The 26,559-nt window shown below is 37.7% G+C and overlaps 1 protein-coding gene across 3 annotated transcripts in view; it reads right to left on the bottom strand.

The window, feature by feature from the left end:
• Positions 1–26,559, bottom strand: part of Entrep2 (endosomal transmembrane epsin interactor 2) — a 406,888-nt gene that overhangs the window by 214,036 nt on the left and 166,293 nt on the right. For all 3 annotated transcript variants that reach the window (XM_026406972.1, XM_026406973.1, XM_077800245.1), the window contains exon 2: positions 1,615–1,671. In XM_026406972.1, coding sequence (XP_026262757.1) covers positions 1,615–1,671 — 57 coding nt within the window. The remainder of the gene's footprint in view (positions 1–1,614; positions 1,672–26,559) is intronic.

The raw sequence follows: 26,559 nt of genomic DNA, 5'->3' as shown, positions 1-26,559 counted from the left end.
AGCAAGCTATGCCCATGTCACTGAAAGCAGCACAGAAGTCACCACAGAGCACAAGCAAAGGTGTCACCACAGTCATCAGTAGGTTCAGTGCTGTACCATTCTGCACCAAGAGTGAGCTTCTTTTTTAAAAAACAACTTTATTTTGTTTATTTATTTTCGTATAGTGCTAGGGACCGAACCCAGTGTTTCATATGTGCTAGGAAAGCACTCTACCTCTGAGCCCACAATTCCAGCCCAAGAGTGGGTTTCTTGACCCACAAGCTGAGACTTCTTTAAAATAATCCAGCCAGAAGGAATCAATAGTAAGGGCAGGAGAGTGAGAGAACATGGGTGAATAAAACAGGACAGGTATTCAAATTTATTGGCTCTAGATGAAAAGTATACAGGGTTCATTACACCAGGCTATTTTGTGCATGTTTTGAAACTTCCATATAAAGAACATTTTTTTTCTAGTACTGGGGAAGGGACCCAGGGCCCCTTAATGCTAGGCAAGCACTTGACCACCGAGTTATATCCCCAGTCCTTATTTTAAATTTTATTTTGAGACAGGGTCTTTCTAAATTATCCAGACTGGTCTTGAACTTGGGATCCTCCTGCCTCAGTCTCTCCCATTGTTGGAATTACAGGTGTGCACCCCCTTCCCTGGCTAAAAAGCAAGTTTTACTAGGAAATTTCTCATATGAGCTGAGCTATAGTGGAAGAGGAAGTTCAACTGAATTCCACATCATCCATCTATTCCCTGATACCTTTCCAGGGTGTCATGGTTACTCGGATGGAAAAGGAGACGTCTTCCACAAACAAATTTGTTTTATTTTTTTTCCTATGTCCATTAATATTTAGGACATCATTATCTCCAAATCCAATCGCTTAAAAACTAGGTTCTAAATAATTGATTAATACAAAAGAAGAAAGCTGTCAGGCTGTCTTTTTCATTACCCATCAAAACCAGAAAATCCCAGCCTCTAGTTCTGACATAGACACGTCAATATATTAATGCACACACTGAGAAGAACAGGCATACGATCAATAGACACAAATCTGCTTGGGGTACTTTTCAGAGAGGGAAAAAAAAATCCTCCTCTCTCCATCTCCCATGTGGTCCACTCTTTAGCACCATGCCCCAGCAATTCTTGTATTCAAATAAGTATCATTATTTTACTCTCAGAATTTTATATCTCCCAAGCACACTAAAAAGCTAACATTTCTTGAACTCTGATAAAGTGTGTGCTGTTTGTGTGATCCTATGTAAGCATATGTATATGCATGAGCAGGTCTTTGGGTTTGAAGAAAATGCTTACATCCACACTTTCAAAATGTCTTTGTTCAAGGTATGTCCTTAAGGAAAGGCACCAAAAGAAAACAAACAGGGAAAGGATGTGATGTGGGCATCTTAGGAAAATCTTCAAGGAAAACTCTCAAAAGTGCAATGTGTAAAATGCACAGTGGTTTTCACGGACCAGCCCATCGCATGCAGTGGTTACTTTTTTAAATAAACATTAGCATCTTATTCCAAGCCAAGAAACTGGGATTCTCTTTGCCTTTGCCTGTGCCATGCTCACTCCTATGCAGGGAGGGCCCTGTCCCAGGCCACCTGGAGACCCAGGTGCCACTTACCACAAGAGAGAGAGGCCTCTTCCAGGAGACGACACCAATGAGTCCCGACAGCAGCACCTGGAAGGAGAGATGGTGCATCCATGTGAGACATTCAGAAACCAATCAAACCAATCTCAACAGCAGAGTGAGTGTGGAATCTCACACAACACAGGGGCAGAGTTTTCACTGAGCAATGAGCTCTGTTTTCCTTCCAGATGTTCACAGCCTGCAGGCACATCTGGCCTGCAGGCCACCAGGGTGCCACAGAGTAGGCTGCAGCATGCCCTACACTAGGTGGCCCAAGAGTGATGGGCTTCCCGAATGACCCTCTACTAGGCTGCTTAGTCCACCTTGGTCCTCTAAAGCTAGCTGTGTGACCTTTAAATCACAGAGAGAAGTGAAAACACTACCACTCCCCGGCCATCCTGCTGCCATGCTGTGGCTGCCCTGGTCCCACAGTCTCCAGCCCCTTTCATTCATAGCACAGTCTCCCACTTCAGTGTCCTATGAAGCTCTACCCTAACTCTGAGCAGCCACTCCCTTCCCAGGCCAAGGCCTACCCCTATCCTTGTCCCAGGTCCTGGTGAGCAGTCTTCTCTGTTGTCCTTATCACCTGGATATGCTGTTCCTCTATTCTTTGAAGGAACCACAGTTCAGCCCTTGGCCCAGGTCCAGGTCTACCTTTCTCCCAAGCTCGCTCTCCCTGAGGCAGACATTGGCTCTGATCCCCATATTCCTGGTCTCTTTGTGCTCAGGAATGCCCAGTGGACCATGGAGAGATAGTAATGTCCCATGCACTAACATCTGGTTTTGGTCTCCACAGCTTAGCAGAAACTCTTCTTCTCAGGATTACCTGAGAGGTCACTGGATGCATCAGACAAAGTACAGTCTGACCTCAGCTGTAGCAGAGCTAGCAGTGTCTTCCAGGGTGGAGCCCCCTCTCTCCAGGCTCCTATATTCCCACTCAGCTCTTCTTCACACTTCTTTAGCTGCTCTTCTCCTCAGCTTCCCTCTCCCAGATTCCCAAGATCTTCCTCCTGTGAGTCTTTTGTTTATTCTCCCCAATGCTGGGTGGGGGAGTGGGGACCTAGCTACTATAAGGCTCCTGGAATGCCATCTGCTGCTCTGTCTCAGAGCTCTGCCCTGATCACTGTGAGCACCACACTGTCCATGGTTTCTGTTTCTGGTCCCTGTTTCTCTCACTCTTAACATGTTCAGAAATGCACCTGCAATCCCCACCTCCCAGACCCAGTGGTACTTTTATAGTCTCAACATTCTGTAACAGCACCCCTCCCTCCTGGTCACTCAAATCCATATCCTGAGACTGTTCCCTCTTCCTCCATATCCAACCAGATCCAGGGAGGGGCAGGAGGCTGTGGCTCACTCCTCAATTAGGCAATATTAGAAGGTCCCACAATAAGTAAGATATATAGTTATGAGGTCTCCTGTGGAGATGAATTGCTCATACTTGCCACCTAAGGCAAGGGCCAGATGGTCTGGGACATGGCTGAAAGGCCTTAACTACATTTTCTCTCAGATTCCAAAATGACAAATCAGACCCGGATGAATCATGTTACTCCCAGATCCGCAAGGTCCCTTTGATCACAGAGTACTATAGGTTACCCCAGTCTTTGCAGTGGATAGGATCAGGCCTTAAACCCAATAGGCTTTGCTCAGGGTGCACAAATCCTCCAAACACAGTCAACATTGACAATTATTTACAACAGTTCTTTATTTTGCAAGTCTTTCTCCAGGATGTAGCCTCCCTTCCTTATAGTACAATGCTAGGGAAACCCTTCTCTGAAATCCCCTCACATTTCTCTGCAGCTGAGATTCACTAATTCTTCTTCCAAATGCCTCTAGAATCTCTCTCTTGACTTCTGAATCCAATGCTTGAACATTCAAGACAGTCTCTCTGAGGCCAGCTTCATCACCCTTAGAAGACACACCACAGCCCCCAAGTCACTTTATAATTAAATTACACAGTTATTTCTCAAACAGATGTCTTCCTAAAACTCTCACCATCATCTCAGGTAAAATATTTCAGAACGGTTTACTAGGGGCTGAGGATGTAGCTCAATGGTAGATGATTTGCCTAGCATGGGCAAAGTCCCGGATTTGATCCTCTGAACTAAAGGGGGGGTTAGGGTTAGGGTTAGGGTTAGGAATTTAATTAGCTGTGAAATTGTGAAATTTTCTTCACCCCTGTGAAGAAAAGGGTTAGGAATTTAATTAGCTGTGAAATTGCCACGCTGAAACCTTTGTCCCAATTAATTTACCAGTTTCATTATTCAAAGTCTATGATTTACAAAAAAATATGGGGAACCTGAAGAGAGTTGGAGAAGGGTATCATATAAGTAAACAGCTGGGAAAAAAATAGGCCAAAGAGAGTGATCAAGCATGATGTTGCTCTCAGAGAGAACACCAAGTCACTCTTTTCTCCACTTTTCCCATCCAGCCTAGTAGAGGAAGAGATAAAATTAGAAATGAGCAAGAACTTCTTGCTTTTGAGGTTGATGGAAAGGGATAATAGGCTACCAGGCAGCGATGGCATCATAGAGCCAAGGACCGTTGTTCCCATTTGATGAGTACTGCTGCCTGCACACAGACAGCTGGAATAAATTAGCTCTTTCTGTCTTGTTCTCTAACACTAAAAGTTGTTTCACTGCCTAATATCAAGAATTTTCTTCAGATCATCAAATCTGGTTGAAAGGCAAATGGTAAGGCAAAATTTTAGAGAGGGAAGCAAGTCCTTCTAGATTGCAGGCTGAAATGTCAATTAAATTACTTTCCCAAAACATCTGGCAGGTGTGCCTAAAGCTACAGGGATACCAATTTACCACTAATAACCAGTGTTTACTACCTCTCTGAGGAAAGAATCATTGTCGAAACAATGATTAACAGTGAATAATATTCTGAGCCGTCCAGGTTGAAGCAAGTCCACTGAAACCTACCTCCCAAGGCATTTTGCATTGCTGCTCTATGGTGTGCATAAAATTTTTCCTTGAGCCTCATGGAGCAGTGACCCCCTTTTTTCTCTACTCACATGTTTTCTTTATTTGTGCCTTTCTTTGGGGTTCACTGAAGCCACATGATAAGACTCATTCAGGTGGGCAATCCTTCAGCCTTCTGTCACCTCCTCTAGGGAACAGATTCTTCACCACACCTACTCTACCTATGGCTCTGCCTCTTCACATTGGAACAAGACCCTCCTCATAATACCCCACCCAAACTTTCAGTTTCAGCATGTGGTCCCAATGCTGACCACACACTGTCCTCTTACAGGGCTGAATCAACACCTCAAATTCATAACATCCGTGAGGAAAGCCAACTTTCTTAACCTACTTTCCCTGTGATAGGAAAAGATCTGTCTATAGCTTATCTTCTCCCTCAAGAAGTAGCAGACATATAAATGAATAGTAAAGATAGCACCATGAAAAAAATACATTAATGTGAAAATATTTAATTATATTCTAAATAACTCATGAATCAAAAGAAAGTCAAAGATGATATATACCACAGTGTGCTGTACTGCATGCCTCTTGCTTTGATACAGTTGCATTTGAAGTTATTCATTTGTGCCTGTCCTGCCCTGTAAGATGACACCTTCTCTCACAGCACTGTTTATTTTGAAATTAGAGTAGTTCATAGAACTATCACTGGATTTTGTTATTGTGTGAGTTACAAAGTGGGATACATACTAGTATAATACAGATTAAAATATTTTGATTTTTTAAAGTTTCAAATTGGTTGCCTTTGTAACCCCATGCAATTTTATTTCATACTTTAAAAAACCTTATTCTGACACAGAGCCCACAGGATTCACTAGCTTATCATTCTAAAAGACATGAAGCCCTGATTTAGAAGTTGTGCCAGTGTAGTTCTTCTGCAGATAAATGCTCATTTCTGTTAATCTGTAAAGTTTTAATTTACTCTCATGATTGAAAAATAATTTTGCTATAAACACAACTTCTAGGTTGACCGTATCTTTAGTTGACAGTTTAAAAATATTATTCCACTGTCTTCAGGCTTCCATTGTTGCAGTCAAGAAGTCTGTTGCCCTTTTAACTATTATTCTTTAAAGAGAGACACTGATCTTAATCTAAAAGACTTCAGATTGTCTCCTTGCCTTTGGAGTACTGAATTTTTTGCATGTACATAAGTATTTCTTTTTACTTACCCTCTTTTGGAAGGATTTTGCTTTTGACTCAGTGAATTTTCATTTTTATTTAGTTCTATAGGCTATTTCATAGTCAAATCTCTTCAAATATTGTCTCTCTTCCATTTTCTCTGCAGGGACTCCAATACCATATCTTTCTTCTTTACATACCATGCTTTAAATATCTTAGTTTTGCTTTCATTTATTCCATACCAAATTAATCAGTATTTCATTCTGGATACATTCTTCAGGTATACTTTCTAGATCTCCAATTATCTGTACGCTGCATCTAACCAGTTGTTGAACTGTATATTTGTGTTTGTTCAGAAAATGTCAATAACTATACCTTATGTATCTAGATCTACTTTTATTTCTTCTCCAAGTAAATAACTATTTTCTTGTTGCAAGCTCAGCTTTATAACTATTGATAACTACTATTTTAGTCAGTTTTTTCATCACTGTGCCCCCAAACACCTGACAAGAACAACATTAAGGAGGAAAGGTTTATTTGGGGCTCATGGTTTCAGAGATTTCAGTTCATAGAAGGCCAACTATATAGCTCTGGACCCGAGGTGATGCAGAACATCATGAGAGAAGGACATGGAGGAGGAAAACATCTCATGACATGGCAATCAAGAAGCAGAGAGAGTTCTGCTTACCAGGAACAACATATAAACCCCAAAGGCACACTTCCAGTGACCTACCTCCTCCAGACACACCCTATCTGCTTCAGCTACCATCCAGTTCATCCTATCAGTGGATGTATTCACTGATTGGGTTATAAATCTCATCATCTAATCATTTCACCTCTGAACCTTCTTGCATTGTCTCATACATGAGCTCTTGGGGGACATCTCATATTTAAACCATAACAACTACTTTAAATATTTCACTCACAAGTGTTCTAGATTCTGAGAAGTGTGGTCCAAATTGTAGTAATTAAGCTTTTCCTTTGTTACCACTGATCTCACTCATTGTATCTTGCTTGCTTTGATGCTTGCATGCTTAGAAGTGAGATAAAGTAACACACTACTTAATCTTAATCAATTAGGTTCTATGAACCCAAGTTGGAGAGATTTCCTCTAGAGAGACACAGCTCTTTTAGTAATAGGACTCATGAAGGCTTCAGTCATGGTGCAATGTGGGAATCATATGCCAACCCTGCCCTGCACAGGGCAGAAGGCTTAGTAGTAGCATTACAAGGGCATTCATGCTCAAAGAAACTCCCTTCTCCAGCCTGTGCTGTCTGACCCTGTACCTGTCATGCTGACTCCAATTATCAACAACTCTGACCTCAGTTCATAGTTCACTTCTTTGTTTGGAAGGGGGATGGTGGACTTTGCAGACCACCATGCCTCAAGGAATATATCATTTGAGGGAGAGAGCTGTTCTATTGAAGAAACATCCCTCAAAGTACCTACTCAGACCAAATGCCAGAACCTTAAGGAAGTCCCTGATTCCTGCTGTTTCTTATGGCCATATAAGTACACTAATGGAAGAATGATTAGAAGACTCTTTAAAAAAATTAACAAATATACAACTTATCAAAATAACAAACTCCATTTTAGATATAGTTAACAAAATCAAATCATACTCTCTATAAATTCAAAAATATTCCATACATTTTATTATTTATTTATTCTTTTATCCCAAGCAACAGTTATTTCCTCAAAGTATATTACTTCTGAAGAAATAAGATGTTATACCAAATAATTCTTTTCCTTCACTTTCCCCCTGGTAAATAATTTTTCTTGCATCCAAGACTTTTGAAATGTATTAGTTTTCTCACATAGCAAAAAACCATAGGAAGCAAAAGTTCCACTCACAAAAGTTAAAAAAGAAAAGGAAATTAAATCCTACCCAAGAATTAACATCAGATAGATGTATAAGATTATTAAAAAGATAACCAGAAAACTATTCATGTATGAATAATATGTCTAAATACATTCTACTGCCATGTACATCTAAAAAGAACAAATTAAAAAAATTTTTAAAAACTCTGAGGGTTAGAAAAGATGTTAGTAAAGGGACATAAATACTATTGTAACCAATTGAGAGAACTTAATATAATAAAAATATTAATTTTCCATGTTTATAAACCTCAAAATTCCAATGGGATTCTTTGAAGGATGATAAAATGATTCAGACATTTTTTAATTGCTAGAAACAAAACCATTTTAGACCACCACAATATTTTAAAGTGGCTCAAGAACAGAGAGATAAAAGGAACAGAAGATAATGCACAGAAACAAAAAAGTACATATTAGTTATAAATTGTATTTTAAATACTTATTTCCCACACTCCAGACCTCATCAACCCTCATTCTTCTCCCTGTTCCTGTGAATTTGACAACTCTACTTACTTCACTTAAGTGGAATAAGAGTAATATATCCTTTGTGACATGTTTATTTCAGTTGGAATAATGTCTTCAATGTTCATCCATGTTGTAGCAAAGTCAAAATTTTCTCCCTTTTTAAAAAGGCTGAATAATATTCCATAGTATGTACATATCACATTTTATTTAGCTAATCACCAGCCAATGGTTATTTCAATAGCTTCCACCTTTTGGATTATATGAATACTGCTGCTATGAACATGGATATGCAGATATTTCTTCAAGTCCCTTAAGGATTGCTGGGTCATATGGTAATTCTACTTTTAATTTCTGAGGAACTATTCTAATGTTTTCCAGAGGGGCTTTGCCATTGTACATTCCCAACAGGAGTATACAAGTGTTCCAATTTCGCTAACATTTGTTTTCTGGGGTTTGTTCATTTGTTTGTTTCTTTGTTTGTTTTTTTTATAATAGCTATCCTAATGGATGTGATATATCATTGTGGTTTCTATTTGTATTTCTCTATGATCAATCATCTACTCTTTCAGAAAATTTCAAATAAATAAAGCATTATTATTAGCTATAGTCACCATGCTGAACTTTAGAGCCCCAAAACATGTCCAACAGCTACTCTTTTCCACCACTGAACAGTCCTTGATAACAATCCTTCTATTTTTTCTATGAGTTTGACTTCTTTTCAGATTGCCTCATTTACATGAGATTATTCAGTATTATATTTTTGAGTTTGGCTTATTTCACTCAGCATACTGCCTTCCTGGTTTCATCCATGTGTCAAAAACTCTTTTGACCATTTTTTAATTGGTTCATTTATCTTTTTGTTGAGTTTTAAGAATTTTAAATATGCATATTAAATATTTTTATATACACCATTTGATCACCCTTTTATTTTTGTCTTCTTCATTTCAATATATTTTGTTCACTTAATTTTTTTAAATTCTATTGGTTCCTTTTAATTGTACATGACTGTAGAAATAAGCCAGTTCCAAAAAACCAAAGGCTGAATGTTTTCTTTGATATGTGAAAGCTAACCCACAATAAGGGAGTGAAGGGGAAGATGAGAAGTTCAGTGGATTAGACAAAGTGGATGACAGGAAAGGAGGGGGAATAGGAAAAAGACTGTGGAATGAATCAGACATAACTTTCCTTTGTAGGTATAGGAATATACCACAGCTAATCTCCCCATAGTGTACATCCACAAGACTGGGGTCCTAATTAGAATATGCCTATTAAATATTAATCCTTCAGGAGATAAATGATTTCTCAAATATTTATTCCCATTTTGGGGGTTTTCTTTTTACTCTGTTACTAATGTCCCTTTGATCCAAAAGTTTTTTAATGTTGATGAAGTCCAATTTGCCTATTTTTTTCTTTCACTGCCTGTGCCTTTGGAGTCATAAACAAGAAATCATCATTAAAACCAGTGTGAAACTTTCCCTATGTTTTCTTTAAAAGTTTAATAGTTTTAACTCTTAAATTTAGATCTCTCATCCATTTTAGTTAATATTTGTTTATGGTATTAGGAAAGGATTCAACTTTACTCTTTGCGTATAGATACATTAACTTAGCTTTTATAATTTAATTATACAATGAGCGGCATATTAAGTCAACAGAGGAAAAAGGAACTCTTCAATAAATGGTTCTGAGACAATTACTAGCTAATTGTATATAAATAAACTAAATTATTCACGCCCACAAACCAAAATACATCACAAAAGGATTGAAACATTAAATGTAAAATTTAACCTCCTGGGTAACTAAGATTATAAATAGGCAATCCGTCCTCATACACACACATACACACACACACACACACACACACACTTTATAAGGAATTAATAAAATGCAAAGCAAAAGACTACATCTCTTTTTGGCTTTCAAACTGGCAGGGGTGAGATGGAACGACAGCTCTATTCATGCATACAGAGAATGTACATCATCAAGAGGGAAACTCTGCCAACTGGCAAAAAGTATGAAAAACAGTGAGAATAATACTTACTCAAATAACTCCCAAGCCCTGGATGATGATACAGACCATTTTCCAGGAAAATGTACATTATTATAATTGATTTTTTTAAAAGACCAAAACATTGAATATCCTATAAACACAAGAAAGTGGGAAAGTAGTCAAATAACTATGAAAAAATTCTTTAAATCTTAAATGTTCAAAGATTTCCAAAAGTGTTTAAATTTTTTTTCTGAGCACAGAGGTCAGGGGAGCATCTCAAGTTATTCTTTCAAAGGTCATCCTAACCATTACAAACTGACAAAAATACCCCACAGCTAGACCAATTACTTTCAAACAGAGGTACATAATATTTAAATTAAATCTTTGAAAACAGAATCCAGCAGTATATTAAAAAGAATAAAGAATAACATGGGGGCATGGGGACTGGGGTTGTGGCTCAGCGGTAGAGCACTTGCCTAGCATGTGCGAGGTCCTGGGTTAGATCCTCACCACCACATAAAAATAAATAAACAAAATAAAGGTATTGTGTCCAACTACAACTTAAAAATAAATATTACAAAAATAATAACATGGAGGGGTTCATATCAGGAATGAAAAGATGATTCAGGAAGAGAAAGCATATTAATAAAATTAAATATTAATGCGACAAAAAATGAAAGATAGGATCGTTCAGTAGATGCATAAAAGATCTTTGATAAGATTCTCCATTTTCTAGGGGAAAAAAAGAACTCTTAAGGAGGACAAGATATAGATGTCCATGACTTCCATTTATATTTACAATTATTCTGAAAGTGCTACTGTAGTGTACAGAATTATGATATAGCATGAAAACCCCTCTACCTCACACCTTATTTAATCCCCTCTCCTTGAGTGGGCGTGACTGAGTCTGACCCAGTGTGTCTCCTCATTAGGTGGAAGGATTTCAGGGATGTATGGCCATACACTGCTTAATGGCAGGAACATGTTCTGAGAAACCTGTCATGGGGTGATTCCATCCTGTCGGGAATCACCTGGTGGACAGGTGTGGCCTCCAGACGCCATTGAGAGGCTTGAGATGTTTGAAGCTGCTGCTGCAGTCATATGGAAGACTGTCTTACAGGAAATTGATTTTTTGTAAGAAGTCTACTTTAAGCCAATGATAAAAAGCACAGTATAATAAATCCATAAACTGGTATCAGTCATTTATTATCATTATCAAGTATTGTGTCCTGTGCATTATTGTATATGCTATATGTTACAGAACTGATAGCACCGTTGGCTTGTTTACACCAGTATCACCACAAACACATGAGAAACGTATTGTGCAGTGACATTGGGATGGCTGTGGTATCACTAGGCATAGGAATCTTTCAGCTTCATTATAATCTTATGATATGCCACCATCATAGATACTCTCTGTGTTTGACCACAGCATCATGTGGCACATGATTGATTCAAGTCCCAAGTCAGTTTCGTGTTGAGTTAACTAGAAGGGAGATTTTCCTGGGTGGGTCCTTGGAGTGTAGGCAGTCCCTGATGTTAAAGATGTAAAGCACTAGAGGAATTCTGCTGCTGGACTTAAAGAAGTAAGCTGCCATGGTGTGGATGCCTCTAAAAGCTCAGAGTTTGCAAGAAAACAGGGGTCTGATTCATATAACCCCCAGGATGAATTCTACCAAGTTTGGGAGTTTAGAAGTGGATCTTTCAATAATCAAGCATCTGGATGAGGATGAGTCTGGCTTCCGTAGATTTCAGTCTTCGGACCCAAGGAAATCATCCCAGACTCCTGGTCCATGAAAACTTAGAGATAATTGATTTGTGTTGTTTTCAGTGACTAGACGTGTGGCATTTTGTTATGCAGGAGTAGAAAACCAATACACTAGCTAATAAAATTGAAAATGAAAAGCAAGGAAAGTTGTAAACATTGGAAATAAGAGGGCAAAGTTATTACCATTTGAAAATTATATGATTAATTAGGAAACCCAAGGGAATTGATTGAAAAAAAAAGGAAACAATAAAAGCATTACAAAATCAGTATATTGAAAAATTATACTAATAGTTATATATTGTTGAGCACTGACTGTATTCCAGACAACTATTAAGTGTCCAACTTTTTTTATACTGACCACTCTAATCTGTGTGTGATTCTCGTGCCTGGGTACAGAGAAGAAAATGAAAGCACAAAGGTTAGATGACATGCCCCACATTACCATGATAGGCGGTCTGAACAAACAAGCTCTTGAATTAGAGAAAAATAGCTTTTCTACACTTAGGAAAGCAAAGAATGGTTACGAAACAGTATAAAACTAAAGATTCTATTTACATCAGCAAACAACAAGGCAGAATGTCTTCTCATATACAGACCTAATACAGGCTGAGCCAGATAAACATGAAGAAAGTCTTAAAACATCTCCTGAGGAACATAAAAGACTTCATTATTAGATGGGGATAAAAACATTCATTTTTTAAAACAGGAGGACTAAATAATGTATAAGCTTCATTCCATTCTAATTAAAACATTAAAAAGGGAAAAAGAAAATCTACACACTAAAAAATGAACTCTTTCATCACATGGAAGGAAACAAAACTTATTCTTTCTCAGTTTTTGAACCAAAATAAATTCTGGAAGACACTAAGAGGAAAATAGATTAAAACATGAATTTTGCAGAAGAAAAAGGAAGAAATTTTTAAAAACAATCTTGAATTCAGCCTTTGAGGCACATTGTGGTTTCAGGAGTCATAAATGAAAAGATTAATGAATTAATTTCTTTTTAAGTTTATGTGTTTTTTTAAAAAAAAAACACTTCCATGTGGTAGATTGAATCTTTGTTCTTATTCTCACAGCCTGTATTAGAAGTAGGATTCTGGGGGATTGAAAAAGATGGCAGAAAGGAGCTAGACAGTGAGTTCTGATCTCCTCACAACACAGAAAAGAGGCAGTGAAGGAGAACAGAATTGGAAGGTGGGGGACAAAGTAAATTCTCTAAGACTCGATATTACAAAGCCAAGACCTGCAGAGACTCTAAGATAAGGTACCAGAGTAGAGAATAAATGCAGGGTTCCCTAACCCCAAACCTGAACCAGGGTAGGGGAAGTGAGGAGGAACAAGTTGGGGTTGTGGGGGGTGGGGGTGTGCAGGGCAGGCAGGAAATCTCCTCAGCCCATTCACCTAAAAACAGACAAATTCTAAAGTGTGACAGGAACAGCAGGATCTTTAGAACAGAGCAAACAGCTTAAAACCAAATTGTGAAAAAAAACACTGAGCCAGGTGACCACAGCCATCTTGTAGAAAACCCTGAGTTGACTAGTTACCCCCTTAAATCAATAAGACATTTTCCTATACCCAGAGCCATGTTCCCTGCAACAGGATCTTAATAATCTGACCAGAAAGAAATTCTACAGGGCCCACTACTAGCTGAAAATTGCTGAAACCAATACCCCCTCTCCCCATCATGAACAAGGAGAGTGTGGTGGTGAGGACCTGTGCTGGGAAGTATGCCTAACCCTGTTCAGCCTCTGCAACCCAGGAAGGGTGGAAAACTCTGCACAGTGTCCACTCACTCAGACAGAGACATAATGAAGCAGCTTAGGCCCCAAGTAGACGAAAGTGGATTCACCAGCACCCAACAGCTCTGACTACTGTGGGGAGGCACAGTAGGAAGTCTAGGGACTCTCCCAAGGATTGTGGGGGGGGGCTATACCCTAGGGAAGCTGCCTAAATATCCAATGACTTAGAGACCCAGTTTCCAGATAATGACAGCCACAGCCAGAAGGCTGCTGCAAAAACTTCCCTGAATACCCCAGGAAACTTAAGCAAAAGGCATCTGCAAAGATAGCCAGAGAGAGATGAGTTAAGATGGAAAATTACCAGAGTCAAGGCAACATGAAGTGGATGCTCCCAGCATTAACAGGTGCCCAGCCTGACCTGTGATCACAACTGGGAAGGGAAAGGGTATTGTTTGGGTACTGGCAGGACCTTTCATCGGACATAGTCAACAGAGAAGACCAACACCTGTCATTCACAACCTGGGGCAATAGAAACAACAACCCAAGTGAACAACCTCAGAGAGTCACATCAGCCAGGGGAATACTTCTGAATCTCAAAACACCCATGGAAAACCCATAACCAAAGTACCTGTACTCACAGACAGGTACCAGTACATTCATTACCATAAAAAGGATCCTATAGAGGGATACAGGTACACAATGAGTCACAGCAATCACAGGGACACTTCAGAGACTGTATCCTGAACTAAAACACAGAAGAGAAATAGGCAAGGCACAATACTGCATCTTCTAAGCAGTCAGCCAGAGCTGACAAACCAGAAGTTACTGGTGGAAGGCTCATAGCAACTAGGCAATGGGCTCTTGTGCCCCTGACTCTTTGCAGAGATCCACAATCAAAGACAGATGGACAGCTACTAAATGTCCAAACCCTAATTAGTCCAAACCAAGACTAAACAAGAATTTTCTTTACCTTGACATGGCTTACTATAAATAAAAACCTTCCAAGAAAAGGGCACCATGGTGCATGCCTGTAATCCAAGTGGCTCAGGAAGCTGAGGTAGGGGAAGTTCAAAAGTTTGAGACCAGCCTCAGCAACTTAGTGTGGCGCCAAGCAACTTAGCAAGACCTTGTTTAAAAATAAAAAACTGGGGCGGTAACTCAGTGGTAAAGCACCACTGGGGAGTGTAGGGGGGACTTTTATGATAAGCAGAAGCCAAAAGAATTCATAACTAGAAAATCTCCACTATAAAGCATACTCAATAAAATATTTCATGGATAAGAAAGGAAAAATAATATGAAAAATAGCATAGGGAGGAATTACACTAGAAGAATATTCAACTAAAGGAGGATCAAGTCTGATTTAAACATTAGAAATAAATAAAAGTGGTAGGAAATAAAAATCACCACTCAATAATAACATTGAATGTAAACAGTCTAAACTCTTCAATCAAAAGACATAAGTTAGAAAATTGGATTAAAAACAAGACCCAACAATGTGCTGTGTTCAAGAGACTTACTGCACAGGCAAAGACATCCACAGATGGAAGGTGAAAAGATGGGGAAAAATAAACCACTCACATGGGACTCATAAACAAGAAGGGGTAGATACTCTCATCTTAAATAAATTGGACTTCATACCAAAATTAATCAGAAGAGACAAAGAAGATCACTTCATACTGCTTGAGGGAATCATGCATCAAAAAGACATATGATTGTAAATATTTATGCCCCAAACAATGGAGCATTTACATACATAAAACAAACCCTTCTCAATATTTAGAATCAAATAGACCACAATGCAATAATACTGGGTGACTTTAACATGCCTCTCTTAACACTGGATAAATTATTCAAACAAAAACTAAATAAAGATTCTATAGAACTAAAAAATATAATTAATAATATGGACCAAACAGACAATATTTCATCAAACAATGACTAAGTTCACTTTCTTCTCAGCAGCACATGGAACATTTTCTAAAATAGACCGTATTCTAAATCACAGAGTAAATCTTAGAAAATACAAAAAAATAGAGATAATACCTTGTATTCTACCAGATCATAATGGAATGAAATTAGAACCTAACAAGATAAAAAACAGAAACCACTCTCACACCTAGAGATTAAATAACACACATTTGAATGATGAATGAATAGCCAAAAAATCATAGGAGAAATTTAAAAATTCTTAGAAGTAAATGATACAATATATCAAAATCTCTGGGCCAGTAATGAAGGAAGTTCTAAAAGGAAAGATCATAACATTGAACTCATACATTAAAAGAATAGGAAAATACCAAGTAAATAATCTAACATTACATGTCAAGGCCCTAGGGGAAAAAAGAACCAACCAACACCAAAATCAGTAAAAGACAGGAAATAATTAAAATCAGAACTGAAATCAATGAAATTGAGAATTTTAAAAAAACTAGAAAAGATCAACAACAAAAAAAAAGAGTTGGTTTTTTGAAAGGATAAACAAAATTGATAAACCCTTAGCCAAACTAACCCAAAGAAAGAAGGGGAAACTCTCAAATTATTCAATTTCAAGAGGAAAAAGGAAATATGACCACAGACACTATTAAAATCCAGACAATCATCTGAAGCTATTTTGAAAATTTACATTCCAATAAGCTAGAAAATCTTGAATATATTGACAAATTCTTAGAAACATATGACCAACCCAAATTGAACTATGAGGATATAGAAAACTTAAATAGATCAATATCAAGTATTGAAATTGAAGCAGTTATCAAAAATCTTCCAAGAAATAAAAGCCCAGGACCAGATGAGTAGCAATAAATATGGCGAAAATGTTGGGGGAAAGTAAAGGAACACACACACATTGTTGGTGGGACTGCAAATTCATGCAACCACTCTGGAAGCAGTATGGGGATTTCTCAAAAATCTAGAAATGGGACCACCATATGACCCAAATCAGCATGCTATAATGATGCAGCCACATCAGTGTTTATAGCAGCACAATTCACAATAGCCAAGCTATGGAACAAACCTAGGTGCTTTTCAATAAATATATGGATAAAGCAAATGTGGTATATATACATAATGGTGTATTATTCCATAAAGAAATATTACCATAAAGAAGAATGACATGATAGCATTTGTTGGGAAATGGATGGAACTGGAGACTATGATGCTAAGTGAAATATGCCAGTCCCCAAAACTCAAAGGTCAAATGTTTTCTCTGATGTGCAGAAGCTAACCCTAAAGAAGGAGGGATATTAAAAAAAAATAGAGGAAAGATCAGTGGAGTAGATGAAGGTGATAGAAGGGGAAGGAGGAAGGATGGGATAAGTAAAGAACATTGGAATGAATCTGACCTAACTTTCCTGTATGCATATATGAATATGCCACAGTGAATCTCACCACCATGTATATACACAAGACACCAATTAAAAAAAAAACTATAATAGCAAAAAGATCAGAAAAGTAGAGGGATGGGAACAGGGGGCAAAGAGGAGGGGAAGAACAGGGAAAGTACTGGGGACTGAATTGAAACAGATTATATTCCATGCTTTTATATTTTGTCAAGATGAATCTTAATTTATGTACAACTAAAAAGAACCAATAAAATGCAATAGTAATAATAATCACCAATAAATAAATAAAAGAAATATAAGTCTGTATCTATTACAATTGAGTGGGTGGAGTACCCATCCTCACCCCAGTGTGGGGCTTGACCATAGGACTTGCTCAGCCATGCTGGGTAGAAGTGGAACATGCCATCACCTCTAAGGTCTGTTGATACACCACATGCGTATCCTCCATCTCTTTCTCACACAAATGGCCATCAACCCCTTTAAGCATAGGCCCCAGAGTGGACATGTGGAATAGATCCCAATTCAATCAGAAGCATGCAACCCAAACTGGAACCATCCAAGGTTGACCTGAAAACCAGAAGAGAACATAAAGGCTTCCTACCATCAATCACTGAGTTTGGAGTGATTTTTAATGTATCATTATTGTGGCAAAAGCCAATGGACATATTTGTGTGGCTTAGGAAGAACAAAATAAATAATCAATTTTAAATGTGGAAAATATTAATAATGCATATAATAGAAAAAAGTCTGATTTTCTTAATTTACAAAGAGTTCATACACAATAATAAGAAATAGGAATAATCAATAAGAAATAATAACTAAATACTACAAAGAGGATGCTCATATTTTAATGGAGAATAAACCTATAAGAGGATGCTTAAATCTTTTCAATTTTTTTAAAAAAGTCAAAACAATAAGATAAATTGGATTTTACCTTATTGTTTTACAAACAATAAGATTTTTGACCATCAGATTGGCAATGTTTTGGTGAAGTTTTGATGAAACCCAATCATGACAAAGGCAGAGGGGAAAAATGATCCTCTTAAATATTATTGGCATAATTTGACATAGAATTTCTTGGAGTAATTTTATAATATTTCTCAAAACAAAAATATACTCAGTGGTTTCACTACTGGGAATTTAGTGCACAGACATTACTAGAAGTACACCAGGCCTTTCACTCAGAATGTTTACTGTTAAAACCTGAGCCAGTGGGTAGCAATAATTCATTGCACAAATTTATATTTACATATAATGTGAATATATGCTTTATGAAGTTTGAGGTACATTTGTTTAGGCTGATGTGGAATGATCTCAAAGATAAATAAATGACAAGCAAGACATGGTCTGGTGCCCACAGAAGTATCCCCATTTGTGTCAAGAAAAATAAATGGATGGATGTTGGTACTACATAAATGACCTCTCTGCAAGTAAGCCTGAGAAACATAGCAATAAGAAACTGAATTAGGGAGAAGTAGAAGGGAGACTTGCTTTGAAATATGCAATTGTCTATGATATTAATCTTTAATCCACGGATGTACAATATAATGCATGTTTTTGCCTATGCAGACCATTTAAAGCTGTAATTTCACTTCCAAGAATACCTGGTATCAAGGGTTATTTATAATTATGAAAACTGAAAATGACCTAGGTGTTCAAATGACCTAGGTGTTCAGCAAGAGGGAACTGCTTCTATTTATTGGGTCTTTCCCAATTGCCCAAACGCATTACATTCCAGAAAAATATTTAATGCTATGCACACAGACTTGATAAAAGAAAAAGAAGAGAGGGAAAAGCCACAAAATGGAAACGGAAAAAAAGCTACAAAAGGCCTTGGAAGGTGGATTATTTCCCTTCTTTTAGGTATATACAGAAACCAACACACAAATATAGGAAGAAAGCAGTACTTGCATCTCAAAGCCATGAAGGCTATCTCATGACAGTGGGATTTGAGCTTCCTCCTTTTTCTTTTCTATTTCTCATGCTTTATGCATAGTTTCTGAGAAAATACATTATTAAAACCAAATCCAAGTTCTGTCCTCTAAGGAGGGAGGCATAACCCATGCCAGTGGACATAACTCCCTCTGATGCTTCCTGCAACACATGGGAAAGGTGGACAGGATTGGCTAAATTCCAGGATTTTCACCTCAAAGGACTTTGGCTTCGGAACAGACCCTAACAGCCTCTGGATCATCTTGGTACCTGGCCTCAGTAAAGGAGAAGGAAACTAGGCTCCTAGTATGTGAAGGGGTCTCGGATGACAGGCTAACAAATAAGGTATGTGGTAGGGGACAGTAGGGAGGCCTGGTCTTTCAGGGAGGCCTGGTGACCAGGAGAAATTCTATGTGGGCCTCTCTGCTTCAATGGAAAAATGATGAGACTTTAAAAGCATATACAACTTTCAAGGATGAATTCTCACTAGTACCTAATATATTCCAGAGCTTCTGTCCTGCTTTCTCTCTCAACCCAATATCAGAAAGAAAATAGTGAGCAGGTATACATCCTGCATGGAAAGAATATTATAAAAACCATTTGCAGATTGTTTTTATTCGCTTCTTTTAGAAGTCTCCACTTTGCATAACAATAAAACAATGTATTTGTTGATACAGAACATTAATTCCATTAAAATCACATTATGTGTAATGAAAAGCTATCAGAGTATAATTATGCAAGCAAATTCACAGACTCACATCAACTTTTAAATCCACTGGAATTACAATAGGAACTGAACCTGTCCGGTAGAAAAATTGTTCTTTCATTTCCAAATGATTTTGAATAAAGACCCATTGTACTAATGCTATAAAACATGCACTATTTATGCAAACTCCAAAATTCAAGACTTTTCCCTAAAGATGCCTCTGCTTAAGTTTTAACAGAGCCACTGGAGCCAGAATTCATGCCAAAGAACATACTCTTATCAAAATTCTGCCCCTGGAGCCCACTACCCATTTGACTGAACCCCAGAGGGTCCCCTGAGTTCTCACACTGCACAGTGACAAGTGGCCTGGGAGCTGTGCTCTCCAGCTGAGGCTGGCCTCTCCCTCACACCTGCCTTCTGCTTTCCCATCAGAGACTCGGGAGGAGCAGTTCTTCTGTCCTTCAACCCCGTGAGGTTCTGAGAGGAGGCAAAGGGCCGTGCAAGGGAAGGGGACAAAGGGGAAGGGGGACTTGCTTCCTGAGAAAGGGCACAAAGAGTGCTTCTTGTGCTTTGGATCATCACAACCTATCCGCCTGGTTGAAGCGACATCCTGGAACAGGGAAACCCCACTAGGCTCCCAACCCTCACTCATCATCTTCATCCACTCACAGGTAGAGATAACTCCAGAATCCCTAAGAAGGTGGGGACCTGGACAGTTCATGCCATGCTGGTGGCATGAGGGCACCTCCCCTTCTGACCAGGTGGGCCCAGCATCGTAACAGCTGTCTTCACTCTCCACTCCTGTTCCCTGGCCTTGTGACGGGCACCCATGTTCACCTCCTGCAGAACTGCCATGTGTAGTGAGCAGGGGCCTCTGGCCCTCTGAATCAGGAAACCCACCCTCAGTGTGCATCAGGCTGACTTCAGTCCTGCCCCTGCATCCTGAATACCCTGCTGCACTGACTGCCCATTTCCTCCCTCACCCTGCCTCTGCAGCTGCCCCTTGAGGCTGCTCCCTCCACTCGCCAGTCTCCCAATGCCTTCTCTTCCCTCCAAGTGAGGACCATCCTGGAAGAGCTCACTATTCCTATGGCTCCATCCTTCAGTTTGCATCTACACCTGATCCAGAGGAACCTGCGGGGTGCCTCATCAGCAGGCTGACTGCTCCATCAATCTGTGCATATCCCATGCCCAGGGCCAGCAGATCCCAGAGCATCCTCTCTCCCTTTATCAAAAACCCCCCATTCACTCAGGTGTGCCTGTCTAATGCCACCATGACCCCACTGCTCTCCCCATACCCACCTAGACTTCAAATGCCTCCAAATCAGGTGTACCTTCCTAACTCTTGTCCTCTAAGAGTTCATCTTGGAAGCTTCATCCCTAATGCAGTGATGTTGAGAATAGTGAGACCTTTAGGAAGTGGGGCCTAGTGGGAGGTGGATAGGTCATCTGGGGTGACACCCTCAGATGGGATGCTGAGTTAATTATCTCCAGAGTCTTGTTATAAAAAGCACAAGTCTGGCCCCTTGTCAGGTGATCTCTCCGTATGGTACACCCTCTTGCTATGGTGATGCCATCTACCATGAGGCCTTCACTAGAGCTGATCCAGTGCTGGCTCCATGCCCTCGAACCTCCTGAAATATGAACTAAATAAACCTGTTTTCTTTATGATATTCAATGTTGGGTATTTTGTTACAGTAAGAGAAAACAAACTAAGAGAACTTCTGTTCACATGCAGAGGGTTCTCTTTAGATAGATTTCTATAACTCGCTCACAAATTCAAAAACTAGGCTGTCATATAATATGACTGAATATTTCAAAAAAGTTGAGCATGGAACCCACCCACCACAATGTGTTTGAGTACTGCAATATTTGATATGTGCATAAAAATTAATAAGATAAAATTTTGTACTATTAACTTAGATATTTTTGACTCATTAGAAATCTCTGGAAAAATGAGAGAAATAAATTAAAATTCAACAATAATTAATATAAGTAACAATTTTACTGTTTTCATACTGAATTTATCAATCTGTTTTGACATTGGATTGACATAATCTTAGGCTGTTTTCTTTTTTTTTCTTATAAAATAAAGATGATGCTGCAACAGAAAAATAAAATAAAATAAAAGTCAGATCATTACATTGCTAATAACCTTTTCTCATTACAATATAATTGTGGTCATGACATCATACCCTGTAGTGTTTGTTGATACCACCTTATGGCAGAATGGGTCTCCCTAAAAGAAAATAACATCATTTATTTCAAGAGTTACCTACTATTGGTCTCTGATCATTGTACAATATAAGCATGTGAGTAAAATATTTTAACAAGCTTAAAGAAATAAGAATAAGGGTTTTTTTCTGATCCAGGTAATTCCTATGTATACTTTGAAAGTTGGATCATTCCCTAGAAGATACTACCACTTAACAATTGTTTTGGCTGCTTCTTCTACCACTTACTTTAAACTTTCTAAACTTGACACTTGGTCTGCCTTCTGGTTATGAAAGCGGAGGATTCTCACTTTCTCAATGATTCGGACACAGCCAATTCACACACTTCTGCCCCTTCTCCCCATCACTTTCCCAGTCTCAAGAGAGAAACAGTTCGCCTTTTATGACAGCATTCAGTTCAACACTATGACTCTATAAATATTATCCACAACTGAACCACAAGGAGTATTATAATTACAATGCCTTTTAAAAGTCACATTATAATATGTAATTGGAGTTAATTGCATTGCTTTCTCTTGTCTTGTATATATCTACCACCAACTCATCCTGAGTTCTGTGACAAACCTGAGAGTCTCCTTTCCCCACGTTCCAGCACATTAAGAGATCCATCCACTTGGGGTTTCTTGGCATGTACTTCTGAGGTCCCCTCACCTGCTCCTTCCTCACCTGGTTTTCCCAGGGACTGCCCTTCACTCTGGACTGCCCTTCACCTCTCTCTTGTGCTCTAGCCCATTTTCTTGAAACTTCATTTTCTTTTTTCTTGATTTGCTCCCTGATTTTTTGATGGTCTATATTCTACAATAACTTACTGAGAAGAAGGTTCAGAGACGGTCAGATTTTTGAGACCCTATATGCCAAAAGGACAAAAGGAAGTGGAGGGTGGGGTGCCTGGTCCCCATGGGGGCTGTCTGACAGTCCACAGTGGTGGAAGGACCTTTTTCATTCATTAAGTGCAGTGCTGGACACTCAATCTGAACCTTGTAATCTTTCTTTCAGTTCTGGGAATAGCTCTTGTATCCTTATCGTGTCGTGATTCCCTCCTGTTGACTTTGGTCTCTGCAACTCTGATTTCTGTTCTTTGGCTGAGTTTTTCATTCTTTTTCTTGCCTATTTTCAACTTCCTGGTCTTTGTGTTCAGTGTTTTGAGAGATTTCCTTAACTTCATCTTTCAACCGTTCAGATGGCTTTTAAACATTTTCATTTTGAAAATTCTCAAATACTCATAAAAGTAGAGAAACAAAAGTATTCAATCCATCCACTTAGTCCATCACCTTGATTAATAATTTTGCCATATTTGCTTCATCCTTTTTTGTTATTTTTAGATAAATTACAGCCATCATGACATTTTGCCTGTCAACTTTTCAATATGCATATCAAAAAAGTAAGAACATTTTTCTGTATGATCACATCAACACATCTGAAAGTTGCTAATTATAAATAAAGTACTTTAATATGATCTGTAAGTTCTAAATACTGTGCCTTTCACATTTAAGTCTTTTGAATACCAAAAATGATTATTATGCAAGGAGAGTCATTAGTTTCAGCACCGAGTTCGCTCCCTCCCCTCTGCAGGGTCCACTGTGTCATCTCCACCATTTATCAGGCTTCCATAATTATTTCAGGGTTCTGTGTTGTGTTTTTCTGTTAGGTTTGTCTACCTTTGCATTTGCCTAATTTCTACAGCTCTAAAATGAGTCTTGCTACCCAAGAGCATAAATTCCCCTCAAATTCAGATTTTCCTGGGCCTACAGCTGTTTCGTATGAATCTACAATTAGGTTCTTAAATTCCACTCTCTCCTCAAAAAAATCTTGTTGAGATTTTTAAATAAATAAAATAATTTGACAAAAAAATAGTCATTTTCACAAAATTAAGTCTGCCTACCTCTATGAATGTGGCATCTTTACATTTATCTAGGCTTATGTACTGCAATTCAATAAAGTTTTATTGCATACATCATTCACACCTTTTTTTGTTAGATGTACATCCAAGTTCCTTAATTTTTTGCCGTTGATGTCCTCTAAAAACATATTTTCAGGCTGTGCCTGAATTACAAAACTACAATGGACTTTTGGTATATCAATATTCTAACAACTTGTTAATCTCATGATTTCAAATGATTTGTAGATATCTGGTTCCTTATTTTAAAGAGGATACTTTCATTGCTTTTCCTATTAAGAATTACCCCCTTCTGTTCACTTTATTTTTTTTCTATAACTTAAGTCCCATTACATTTTTCTATTCTATGTGAGTTAACAAATGTGTAGTCACTTATCAACTTTTCAGTCTCTTCTGATCTGCAATTACATAACAGTGGTATTTGAACCTTCGTGTTTTTTTAATTCTTCCTCATTCTCACCAGGCTTGTCTATTTTGTTAATTTTTCCAAAGGCTACCTTTGAGCTATATTTTTCATCTTGTTGATCTTCTTTACTGTAACTTTGTTTTCTATTTCATTAATTTTTATTCTTATTTTTTATTCTTTAATTTTATTCTTTTTTCCCCCTGAATTTACTTCAGCCCTTACTTTATTCATTTTCAAACTTGCTTCTTTCTGCCTGTTTAAAGTTATTCATTTCCATTATAATTTCTTATTCAACTAATGAGTCATTAGAATGTGATTTTAAAACTTCCAAATATGTTAGGGTCATTTATCACTTTGTTACTGATTTATAACTCAATTAAATTGTGTTCAGGCAATGCGATTTCTTTTTATTCATTCTTTGAAATTTTTTGGTACTTTCTCTATGGACTACTACATTTTCAGAATTAAAAAAAAATATTCCATGTCTAATGGAGAACATCTCTAAGGAGCAGAATTTTGCATATGTCACTCATATCAAATTAGTAAATTGTATTTTTACATTGTTACATTATTTTAAATTTTATTTCATAGATGTATTGATCATTGATATGCAATGAAATTTCTCCCTTTGATGACAGATCAATTTATATCTCCAACTTGATCCACTTCTCTTTAAAACCTTAGAGTTTTTTAACAAGAAGTATAATATATGACCAAACTAATTCCACATAATGTACAACCAGAAGAATAGGAAATTGTAGTCCATGTATGTAAAATATGTCAAAATACATTCCACTGTCATAAAATTTTTTAAAAAGTATACAAAGAATAAAAATGTATCTGATTGTTGTATATAATTATCCCTCCCTAACAAGGATTTTTTACTTAATCTCTTCTTCCTGATAGTAAAATAGCTCTGTCAAGATTCTATTGGTTCCTCCTCTCCCTTCATTCCCCTTTGTCTATTTCAATGAACTTCTATTTTTCCCTTCCGTACCCTTCCTTGTTATTGGTTACCATCCATATATCAGAGAGAACACTCAGCCTTTGGTTTTTTTGGAATTAGTTTATTTCGCTTAGCATGATTTTCTTCAGTTCAATACATTTACTGGCAAATGCCATAAATGTAATATTTTATCTCTTTTTTTGTATTTTTTACTTTTTATTTATTTTTATTTTATATATTTTTTTCTCTCTCACTTACTGGTTTCCCTCAACTTTCTTTTCTCTCTTTTCCTCCCAACAATGCCTCTTGTTCTCTCTCTCTCTCTCTCTCTCTCTCTCTCTCTCTCTCTCTCTCTCTCTCTTAGTGATTTCACCCTGATTTTTTTTTCATTCATATGTACTTAAAAGGGTCTAAAATAAGATGATGAATGACCCAAACCCTCCAATTGTTAAAAGTCATTTTCATTTATTTTGTCACACTATCGAAAATGCCAATATCCTGAAATTTTAACCTGGATACTCCATTACATACCTTTTATCCCTTTTTCCTTGTTCTGAAATATATTTATAAATTACATAGTTTGGTTTGTTTTCTCTCATTTATTAAGAAGATTAAAGGTAAATGTATTCAGTATTAAGTACATTCTCCTTGGTCTTGTTTTTGGTTCATTTGACGGGTAGTTATATACCCTTCATCTATGCCTGTCCAAATCAGTTTCTCAAAGGAATTTATCTGCTGTAGCAACTTACTTTTCAAATGTCACATCTCTTCTACCCCACTATTTGTTTCTTTTGATTTGTAATTTAAAACACTTCATAAAACTTTACAATTCCCAAAATACATAGTGACTTGGGTTCACCAGACACAATCCAAACCTATAGTACTCTGGTCTTGAACCATCTCTTCCCTTCTTCCTATCAAACTCTGTCATGGCTTTATAACTTCTAGTCTTCCTAAAAAGATGACAGTACAAGGAAATGTGAAGCAATAGATAAAGAGCAGTTTCAGAGTAGTACCGAGGGGACAACTTGGCTGCAGACTTTCACAATGGTTATATTATAAACATCAGCTGGGAAGGGAAGTGCTCATTGCTTCCCTTCATACAAAGAAACCATATCTCCAAGGTATGAAGTAACGTGTTCAAAGACACAGATCTAGCAAATTGTAAAGTCAACATGGAGAAGCTTAAACAATTCCATGACAGTGGGGGTTTATGAGGCTCCTCTCTTCAGTTCATGATAAGAGTATGCCACCTGTTTGTCATTTCTGTGCTTTTGAGTGATTCCACTTCACTACTTTATAGATATTTGGACAAAGGAATACCAAAGAAGCAATCCCATACGAAAGCAAGACTGTTTTATGTCTATAGGTTTACATGAAATAAACTGAGTTCAAAAATAAAAATAAGAAACTTTCCATGTGGCTACAAAATATAAGTAGGTGAACATTATCTTGCAAATGTAATGCATTGCTATTTTCCATATAAATATTCTCAAATCAAAATCTGATTCCCTGAAATAGCTCTAGTTTGAAAAG

The sequence above is a fragment of the Urocitellus parryii genome, chromosome 6, assembly GCF_045843805.1.
Source record: "Urocitellus parryii isolate mUroPar1 chromosome 6, mUroPar1.hap1, whole genome shotgun sequence".
Taxonomy (NCBI): Eukaryota; Metazoa; Chordata; class Mammalia; order Rodentia; family Sciuridae; genus Urocitellus; species Urocitellus parryii.
The sequence above is the reverse complement of the archived record's forward strand: the minus strand, read 5'-3'. Positions and strand labels throughout refer to the sequence as shown.